At 41.5% G+C, this 10,850-nt stretch overlaps 1 protein-coding gene across 3 annotated transcripts in view; it reads right to left on the bottom strand.

Moving 5' to 3' along the window:
* Etnk1 (ethanolamine kinase 1) overlaps positions 1-10,850 on the bottom strand; it is a 65,255-nt gene that overhangs the window by 33,390 nt on the left and 21,015 nt on the right. For all 3 annotated transcript variants that reach the window (XM_021165073.2, XM_021165075.2, XM_021165074.2), the window contains exons 5-6: positions 4,645-4,728; positions 2,651-2,811 (exon numbers count right to left, since the gene is read on the bottom strand). In XM_021165073.2, the coding sequence (XP_021020732.1) occupies positions 2,651-2,811; positions 4,645-4,728 (245 nt within the window). The remainder of the gene's footprint in view (positions 1-2,650; positions 2,812-4,644; positions 4,729-10,850) is intronic.

The following is a 10,850-nucleotide window of genomic DNA, read 5'->3' as shown; positions in this document are numbered from 1 at the left end:
GAGAGGGAGAGGGAGAGGGAGAGGGAGAGGGAGAGGGAGAGTCAAAATACCGTAAAGTCCTACCAGGCCCAAATGAAGCATTGGTATTGATTTCTACTTCCCTCACCCTTAGGATAAAAAAAATCTTATATATTCTACAGGTGGATTACTAACGTTAAGTACAGTACTTCAAAATACATTTAAAATCTTAAGACGGTTGTTTCTAGCCTTACTCTGAAGGTCAACCTTATTCTTGGGTTTGGCCACTGTGGTGGTTTGAATAGGCTTGGCTCCCATAGACTCATTTGTGTAACTGTGTGTCCCACGGGGAATGGCACTATTAGGAAGTGTAGCCTTGACAAAAAAGCTGGACAAAGACCTTAATGGGAAAAGAGTGGGGGAATTACTCATTCACTCAAACACCTCAGTGCTCCACAAGAGGAAAACAGAGTTACTTTAAGGAGAGCAAACTAGTTAAACAGCAGCTAGCAGAGAGTCGTAAAGGGAATTGGAGCTTGCACCTGCACATGCCTGTGCACACCTGTGTAAAAATCCTACCACAGTTTCTGCAAACAGAAAGCAAGCCCCAATGCAACAAGACATTTCCAGAAATGAAATGGACAGACGTCACATAAGAGATCAGTAGAACTGTGATAAGAGAAGAGAGATTCAACAACTAACTAATTTTATTTATGAACAACCAGAAGTTGGTATCAGACCTCAGAATATAGTGAACGTACTATATACTAGAAAACTGCACTTAAACTTAAAGAAAATGCTAAAGGGGTAATATTAATAGAACAGTTCTTCAGCCAGTGAGATGGCTCAGTGAATAAACGTTTTGCCATGAAGCCTAAGGACACAGGTTCAATGCCTGATCCTCACATGGTGGTGAGAACACTCACACCTCCAAGTTGTTCTCAGAATCCCACATGTGGTACACACACACACACACACAGCACTGTTTACTTTGATGCTCTTTATCTTTTTCTATCAGAGTGCATAAATGATGTGGGGCCGTATGCACCTGTGTGCACATGGACACACTATCACGTTCCACCCTATATTTTTGCATGTGTGTCTATGTGAATGCTTGTATGTAGGGATATGTATCAGAGGTGCATGTGTATGAAAGGGCATCTTCCCTGTTCTCTCTCCACCTTATACACAGAGGCAGGGTCTCTCTCTTGACCCAGAGCTGAACTAGCCTAGCTACTCAGGCTGTTCTGGGAATCCCTGCACTGAACTTAGAGGAGGGCTATCATACCTACCTAGCTCTTTACACTGGGCGCTGTGGATCCTACTGTTTACACAGCTAGCACTTTATCTGCTGAGCCATTTGTTGAGACAGGAGCTATCTGACCAACTGAACTGGTTGGCTGGTCAGAAGGCCACTCAGCTAGGACTGGAACGACAGGTCTGTCATGCCCACTTTTACGTAGATGTTGGGGGGCTAAACACAGGTCCTCATGGTTACAAGTCAGCGTGCTTGCTGCGCCATCTCTGCCGTCCTCATAAAAGTGACACGTGTGACTGTCTGCGAGAGCCAGCATGGCCAAGTACACCTGCAACCGCAGCCCCCGAGGCCTGACACACAAGGCTATGACAAGGCTATGGGCTCGAGTCATACACTGAGGTCAGGATGCTTGTTTGCAGTAAGCTTGGTTTACTTGTTTGAAATAGGGTCTCATATAGTCTAGGCTGGTTTTCCTTGCTGTGTGGCCAGGCTGGCGTTAAGATCTAGATAGATCTGTGTCTGCTTCCCAATAGCTGGTACTGTAAGCCTATACCACTGTGAGGTTTTCCCCTTAAGTCACATTTAAGTTTATTCGTAATTATACTTCACTAAAAATTGTAAAGATGGGTGTTAACTTTTACAAGAAAAGAAAAGAAAAGAAAAGAAAAGAAAAGAAAAGAAAAGAAAAGAAAAGAAAAGAAAAGAAAAGACAAGACAAGACAAGACAAGACAAGTCATCCGGTCATTCTAAATTACAAGCATTCTGAAGAACTTTACTTCCAATATTCCTAAGCTAGAGCAGCAGTAAGCACCTAGCATCTGGCTAATGGACTGTGTTCAGATACAATCCTAGAATCTACAGCATGTGAATGCTGCATGAAGTCTGTTAAGTCCACTTCTTTCTGGAAGTGAGTACTGTGCCCAGCAGCTCGACCATGCGACATCAGACAGCAGCTGTCACATCTACACGGCCACTCACGTGCACTGCGCTGCCAGGGTCTCTGGAGAATCAGTGCCTGAACCTAAGAACATCAACAGTCTAGTTGTGGGCCATCACTGTAGGATATCTGAAAAGATGGCCAATGCTCCCAAAGCCAATTTCATAAAATCATATTTGAAATGTATAAAGTAGCTGAAAGAACTGACCTAATACTCAGTAATGTCTTAACACATCAGCTGTAAGCTGTGCTAATGAACGACAATATTCTCAGAAGATAACTAAATATTTTCAAAGTAAACTCAGGTACAGATATATAAGTGGGTAAAGCAACAACAAATTGTGTCCTTAAAACAAGGAAATTAACGAGGCAAACTGTAAGCAACCACATTCTTCACTATTTTCAACAAAATTTACAAACTAAAACTTGGTTTGCCAGGTGACGAGCAGCTGGTTAGCGACACTCAGAGCGTCTCGCTGACTTCATGTAGACTTACCAACGCAAACTGATTGACTTGGATGAAGAGTGTCTCCACTTCCTTCTCAGTGACATCACTGCCAAAGCCCTTATANTCCTTGTAAGCTTCAAGGTAAGAGCGCAGCCACTGGCCCTGGAGCTCTCGATCAGGATAGAGACTATAGTCTACATCGCTGACACCTGAGGAGAAACAGCCGCCTGAGAAACACCCTGCACGTGCTTATGTACTGCCACCACGTTTCCCACAGAGAAGCCATGCAGCCTCTCACTCCTGCTGGCGATTCCTTTTCTATTCCACAGTGGACCTGCACTCTGACGAGCTGCTGCTCATCGTAGGAAGCTGGTGACGTCACTGCTTCCACTGAGCAGTCCTCAGCAGAAGCCCCGTCTACATGGGAGTGAGTGCCTCTGATGATTTTCAAGCAGTAAAGGGAGAGCAGAGCCAAGAGCACCACATCCTAACAGCTTTTGATAACACACAGGATAAACGTATTTTTATTGATTATTTGGCAGTTTCACGCAGTGCACTACAACACTCTCCATGTCTAGTCCTCCTAGGTCCACCCCACAAAGGAAAACAAACACCATGTCCAGCTGTATGCCCATATATCCCCAACTCTGCCATTTTCTACTTCCATCTTTTCCAAAGGAAGGGGTGATGAAGAAGAGAAGAAAGAAAGGTGGGCCATGACCACAGTCTGATGACCAACCCTACATGTTTCTGCTACTCTTGCCTGACACTTGGGGTTCTTCATAAATATTCCAAACCTGGCTCTTTCATGTTACAGCTTTTGCTTCTCCTTCCAGAGATTGCTATCTTACAGATAGCAATCTCATCTTAATGCTCCCTTCCTCCCTTGTATTCCAACATTCAGGTGTTAATTCAGCTTTTCCCACAGAAGGTCTAAGACCATTGTGGACGACACAAAAGGGTGAACTCTTATCTACACAGACTCATTCCTGCACACGCATGGGCTGTGGTGCACGCATATGTATCATATATGTGTGGTAAATTTGATAGAACTAAGTAACTAGAATCAAAACTTCCACCAACTTCATTTATTAGCCTAGACCCCAATTATATAAATATAAAAAGACGGGAATCTGCTACAAGCCTAAGTTCAGTGATACAATATCCTAACTAGGAATAAAACACCCAAATTATTTTCTGATCTTTACTTTTAAGAAAATCCTAAGCCGGGCAATGGTGGCACATGCTTTAATCCCAGCACTTGGGAGGCAGAGGCAAGTGGATTTCTGAGTTCGAGGCCAGCCTGGTCTACAAAGTGAGTTCCAGGACAGCCAGGGCTATACAGAGAAACCCTGTCTCAAAAAAAAAAACAAAAAACAAACAAACAAAAAAGAAAATCCTAAATATAGTGTTAATTATATATTCCACTTACATTTTAAAAATCTCAAGTTTTAGAAGTAATTGTAAAATGAAATTCAAGAGGTAAAAATGCTCAGCTTTTAAATAGCAATCAAATTTAAACTGGCGTTAACTCATAGGCAGCAATGAGTTTGTGTAGGCTGAGTTCACCCTTCATGACATGCATGCTGTTCTTGCTATGAAGGAGGAAGCTGTTATGGTCTTAACACCTGTTAGGTAGTATTTGGATGTGCACATGGAGCAGAAGAGAGGGATGCAGCATTAAGATGAAATCTGTAGCAATCAAAACAAAACCATAAAAAAATGTGTGTGTCTTGTTAAAAAGCATTTCAAGAACCATGTGGCTTGTTGTGCTAGAGATACCTGCGATGGGCACACAGAGCAAAGGCCTGCACGGGATCAAAACCCAGGTCACACGCCATAATTCTCCAAGATTCTCCCCCTCTAGTGCAGTATTTTCTGATGGCAATAAGGCAAAGGCTCTCTTCTCCAGGAACAAGTAAACAAAGCCAGAGGGTCAAGTAGTGGGCAGCACATGCTGCTCCTGCCCAGGGACTCGGCCCTGAACGGCTCTAGAGTGTCAGTGTTGGCAGACGACCGCAACAGTGAAGCATGGATCTTACCTGCAAATTCATTGAAATGATTTCCAATATCATATGCCANGTAGTTGTATCCAGAATACTCATAATCAATGAACTGTACGTCACCTATGTGAGACACAGAAACAAAGCAAATAAGACATCACATACATGATCAGAAAAGCCCTATGCTCTCTGTAACTCAGTCTCATTTATGTCTCTTTTGTCTCAATGGCGTGCTTGGTTACATGCACTTCTGAGACAACACAGGGGAGGCTGTGAATTTTATGGCAATGAGCTTTACAAAATTCAAATTATGTCCCTTGATCAACAGCATTTCAAAAACATTATTATCCACTTTTATTAAAACGAAAATATAGTCATTTCCAAGTTCTAACAGAGGAAAGATACGTTTTTCACCACATGGGGGCATCAATAACTTAAAAACTCATATTAGAAATAACTGTGAATCGTTAACAGCCTATCTTAACAAGACATCGCCTATGACAAACTACACACTAGCAAGCTTAGCTAACGTAGGAAACAAACTCGGAAACCATGAATTCTGTGCTTCTGACAGTAAACGTGGTGACCAATGTGATGCTATCACCAGTGTTGAGAAGTGAGTTGCTATCAAAGTCTTAAGTTTGTAAAGGTTCAACCTCACAACTGCGGTTTCCATGTCTTAGGGGCATTACGTGAGTTAAATTAAAATTCCATTCAAATGTATGTGTGTATCTCTCTCTCTCTCTCTCTCTCTCTCTCTCTCTCGCTCTCGCTCTGTGTGTGTGTGTCTGTCTGTCTGTCTCTCTCTCTCTGTCTCTGTGTGTGTGTGTGTGTGTCTGTCTGTCTCTCTCTCGCTCTGTGTGTGTGTGTCTGTCTCTCTCTCTCTCTCGCTCTGTGTGTGTGTGTGTGTGTGTGTGTGTGTTGTGTGTGTGAAGACAACTCTGTCCACCTTTTACAAGTGATTACTGTTACTTAGAAATGTTTAATGTTTAAGTGCTCATTACCGTGGGATTACATGTAAATATGTAAGTTGAATGTATTCTATGATAAAACACAGAAGTGATACTGATTTTTTTAAAAACTAATGTATGTCACTGTGCACACCAAGGACGTGTGTGCCCCATGGAACTCCAGCTGCAGTGGACACAGAGTGGCCATGGCTGCGAGAGTCCGTCTCAAGTTGGTCAGGCTGAGAGATTGTGTAACAACAATGTGGTCATCCTGTCCTGTAAGCCGTGTGCTGCAGTTACAGGGGCGTTTCTCAAAGAAAGCAGTGTCTTAATTTTACTGTCTTAATAGAGATCTGGATATTTAATCCAGAAGTATATGAGCTTAGTTATAGTTAATCCACCAAGAAAGACAAGAGCTTATGACCAGGAGCTGCTGTGGTAAATGTGAAGCTCTTTAGAGAGCAACTGGATTCCATTCTAAAACTGTGTAAGGACGGCAGGCCAGGAGCTGGGAGCAGCCTGGGCTGGGATGCGGCCTAGCAGGCCTAGCAGGCACCAGGCCTGGGGTTGACCCTAAACACTGTATTGGGGAAAGGAGCAATGATCAAAGTATATTCCAGTTTGTAAAACTGGACACATCTTGTTACAGTGAATGGTAAGGGACCTTAAATGTTCCTAAGAATAAATCACTGCAATCCCTGTGGCTGCTGCAAGCCTACGACTGCTTGACAAGCACCCATCACTGGAGGATTTCAGCGAGCAACACAAGGGCATCCGGACAAGGCTGGCAGTGACAAGCTGCGGACAAAGTCTCACGACAAGCCCTGGACTGAGACAAAGCACTCAACAGCTTTCAAAATTAGGAGTCTAAAAGATAAAGTTACAAAATGGATATTGAATCAGCTAGTATACTGTGTTGCAATTTATTAAAATATGTCTAAGAAAAGAGAATATAGGGCAAAGGTGAATTGAAATAAACCAAAACAAAATGTTCATCTCATTTATTGCAGTGGTAGACTAGTGACTTTCCTTTAAACTTTTCTTCCCTTTCTTTTAAAACTTCTTTACAATGAGCGTTTCTGAAGAGAAAAATGTTATTCTTAAAAAAGAATACTAGGAGTATTCTCTAGGAAATTGTCAACAAGCAAAACTAAATAGAATGATCCAGAACATACCTATGCCTCCACGAGCATTCAAAGAACAGAATACAACATTTACCATGTCCATAATTGAAGCACCCGAACACCTAACAGGTGACTTTTACGTGCAGCTGTTGATGACTTTGGCTCTTTAAGCACAACTTCTTGTAGAGCTCATTTTAATAGTTAAGTGCCAATAAAAATACACAGCCCAGTCCCGAAGCTTACTTTTGCAACATAAATAAAAGCTTCCATTTTCAAAAGTATATTTAGAATTTGGCAAATACAGTTAAAATAGCAGGTAAAAACAGTCCCGCTTATACACATAATTTAACTAAAACATAAATCATTTTAAGAAAAGTTAAAATCTGTTTCAACATGAAAAGTTTTAGCAGTGACTTTTGTAGTAGCGTTAACTCATTAACACTGGCCTTTATGTTTAAAAGCTATGTTGAGTTTATAATGAAATCTAAAGATAAGAAAATGAAGCTAACAAAATACAGATGGGGCTGTTACCAGGCTCCGTGCATGTGAACAAGTGAGGCGACAAAGCTCCAGTCAGTGCGTTTAAGAAGCACGGGGCGCCGCCACATGGCAGCAGCAATGGCATACCTAAGCTGTAGCAGATGAAGAAAATTTGGCAAACTCACATTGTACAAGACACAAAGCTTTAAAGGAAAGAAATTTTTTAAAAAATCTGCATTAACTATTCTTTTTCAATTTATTACAAAGTGGAACTCAACCTTAAATTTAAGATTCTGCAACAAACGTAAAATTAAAGAGGCCTTATGATCTTTAGGGTGCCAGAAAAATCAAATTACAGCATTGGAAAATATTCTCCTAGCAACAGAACATGTTATTTCTTTTCCCAGTGAGTTTAATTTTTTAAAATATTTCCCAGTATTAATAATGTCCATTACTCTTAATAAATAATTCCTAAAGACAAGAATTTCTCCTTGAGGTCTCAAAGGTGAACAGATAATGAAAATACACCCTAGAATCTTATGTGCACACTCACTTCCCAAGGAGGGGCTTCTAGATCATCCAGATTCTCAGGGCATCCTTAACCTTTAAAAAAAATGATTAGCTTAAAGGCTAGCATTGATTTTTATTATCTTTAAATAATTGCACCAGTGACACACAACACAAAGCAAATAATGGGTGAATTTGAATTTTCAAAAATATTTTTGATATTTACTACGGTTTGAAGCCCTCACCACTGTAGGAAAAATCCAGTTAAACTGGTCAAATCTCAATGCAAGAAAACTAGTCTTCCATTTATTAAAGCACTTTAAAGCCAAAAACAAACTAAACAAGGCTATATAATTAAAACAAGACACATGTCTTGACCTTCTCTTACTACAAATGAAAAGAAAAGTCACCTATTTGAGAGCCGGACCCTTTCCAGCCCAGCTCTTCAACCTGCTCAGCTCTTAGACATGGAGAAACAGCAGTGAGGAAAGCTCACAGGAATTCTGCAGAAAATGCTGCCTGTCTTACACAGAGCATGGCAAGAGGATGTGAGCGAGGAAATACCCACCTCCAGGCCAGGCCAGCACACATCACTCTCACTGTAAGAGCAGGGACTGGCAACAGCTATGTGTGCCCGAGCCTGGGGAGGGACAGAAGAGCCCCCGTGGCACATGGGAAGTAATCAAATGCTAGGAGAGAAATGGAGGATCTGCTACACAGAACACAAGCACAGTGACAGGAGAGGAAGGGCTGCAAGAGCATTTCTACAAAGGGGAAACATGGCATTTAACATTCTCACCCAGGTATGACTAAAATACGGTGGGCCTAACGCATGCGTCTGAAAAGGCTCATGCAAACAACTCATGAAAACCAGTGGGTCACACACAGGTACACACAGAAAGAGAAGAGAGGGATGCTGGGAAGAAAGGGCTCAGCACAAGAGAATACTGGAGAAGGAAGGAGCGCCGTACACCAGAAACTGTGACACTGTCAGGCAGTAAAAATAAACACTGAAAACAAACATCCAGCAATCTCAGTCAGTGCTCCTTAATAACTAAGAAACACAGGGGACTGTTTGTTGGGTTTTAAAACAGGGTCTTGCTCTGTAGCCCTGGCTGCCCTGTCACTCACTACATAGACAGCACATCATGCCTCAGTCTCCTGCGAGCTAGGATTACAGACATGCACCATTGCATCTGGCTAGAGTCCTGCTGGACGCTCACTCTCACACACAGTAGTCTAGAGTAAATCAATTCAGGATTAGTGTACTCTTCTCAAGAACAGGAGGAGGCTCTCTCCAGGATGGTAGAACTGTTCTGTACTTAAGGGCCTTCAGCTTATAGGGGCAGACACCTATCAAATTCTCCAAGTAGCATGCTTAAAACTTGTTTTTAAAGGCAGGTTTCCACTATGTTACCTAGGTTACCTTGAATTTCTCAGGCAACAGATATCCTACACTTCAGTTTCCCAATGGCTGCAATGCTATTCCACATCACCACTCCCAGCTTGCTATGCTAAGACTGACACAGTACACTTCAGTGCACGCTGAGCTCTAAACACACTACACTGTAAAGAACTTGGGGATGGAAACCACGCAGGTCTGTAACTCAGTGAAGATAAAGTAAGAAAGTAAGACAGACTGATGAATGAGCAGGTGAGGTGGGATAGAGCACAAACTTTGTCAATTGGAGAGACTCTAGGTACCAGGTGCATGGTTAGAAAGAGTTAGGTCTATATCTGTATTTGTAGATATTTAAACTCAATACTCTATAAACATGGCTTTTATTTTAAAGGTATGGTGGTACTCCAAGCAGGTAAGCAAAGGTATATATGTGTATGAATATATTGATTTTTATAAGCAAACTGTTTATATGATTAGGTACCTATTTCTGCTTGTTTCATCAGGAATGTTTCGAAGACAAGATTCTGTTTGTTTCTGTTATTTCTTTAATAGGGACTGGGGGGGGGGGGGGGGGGGAAGAGCCTAAAACCTACCCAAGAATGACCCTGAATTCCCTGTCCTCTTTGTTTCTACCTTCCAAGTACAGGGATTACAGTACCGGCACACCCATTTACTCAACGCTGAGGATGGCACCCAAGGCTTTGTATATACTAGGTCAGCAGTTACCAACTGAGCTACATCTGCAGTACCACAAGGACAGCTTCACTGAGGCCAGATCTGTCTCAGCCAAGCAAGAAGGGACTAAGAAATCTCTATAAACCTCCTAACAAGTCAAATTTGTATTAAATGTTAAAATAAAACCCATGGGAAAAATCTTCTGCATCACTAAAATAACAAGTTCTGCGTTAGTGAGAGTAGAAGGGCTCTTGTTTAGAGCCAATCAATCAGAGGACAGTAGTACAGACTTTCCTACCTACCATGTACAAAACTAAAACCATTCCAATAAAAGGTCTTCATTTTCTTCTGCTTTTGTTTTGCCTAAATGCCAACCAATCAACTTCTTGTGTTTTACTGAATAGAAAATGAACAATGATTGACATCCCTTAAATTTAAAGTTATAGTAAGACTTATACAGTGGGCTCTTATGAATAAACTGGGATGAGGGTAAGAAACAAATTAACTAAAGTCATTGTCAAAGCAAAGAACCTTCTAACAAAAGTAGAGACAAGCTCGCAATCTTGAAAACTTCATCAATGGCTTCTGACATGTCCCCAACTGAAGAATTAGCTAATATCCGAATAGAATACTACGAACTGGAAATCATTCCGAGTTCCCCACTCTAAGCCTTGTGATATTAACAAATGACTGACAGACAACTGCATGCTGTCTTGCTCTGTAGGAAGAAAGGCTGCTTTATTTTTTTTTATTTTTTTGTTTTATTTTTACAATTTTAGCTCATCACTGTGCACTGACCCCACTTTGAGGTCAGCTGTCCCTTCATACAGTCAGGAATGGATTGACAGCAGCTAAGGAACGCCTGCATTCTTGTGCTAATTCTTTTGTTGTTGCTTTGGGTTTTTGTTTTGGGCTTGTTTGTTTCATTTGTTCCTCCTAGTAGCTCTGGCTGTCCTGGAACATACTGTGATCCTCGTGCCTCGGCCTCCCAAGCACTAGGATTAAAGGTGTGCATCACCACTCCCCAGATCCTGATAGCATTTTATAAAACGTATACTATTAACAGCATAATAATGACTGGCAAACTATGTATGTATATTAATGCCA

This window comes from Mus caroli, chromosome 6 (genome assembly GCF_900094665.2).
Source record: "Mus caroli chromosome 6, CAROLI_EIJ_v1.1, whole genome shotgun sequence".
Lineage (NCBI taxonomy): Eukaryota > Metazoa > Chordata > Mammalia > Rodentia > Muridae > Mus > Mus caroli.
The sequence above is the reverse complement of the archived record's forward strand: the minus strand, read 5'-3'. Positions and strand labels throughout refer to the sequence as shown.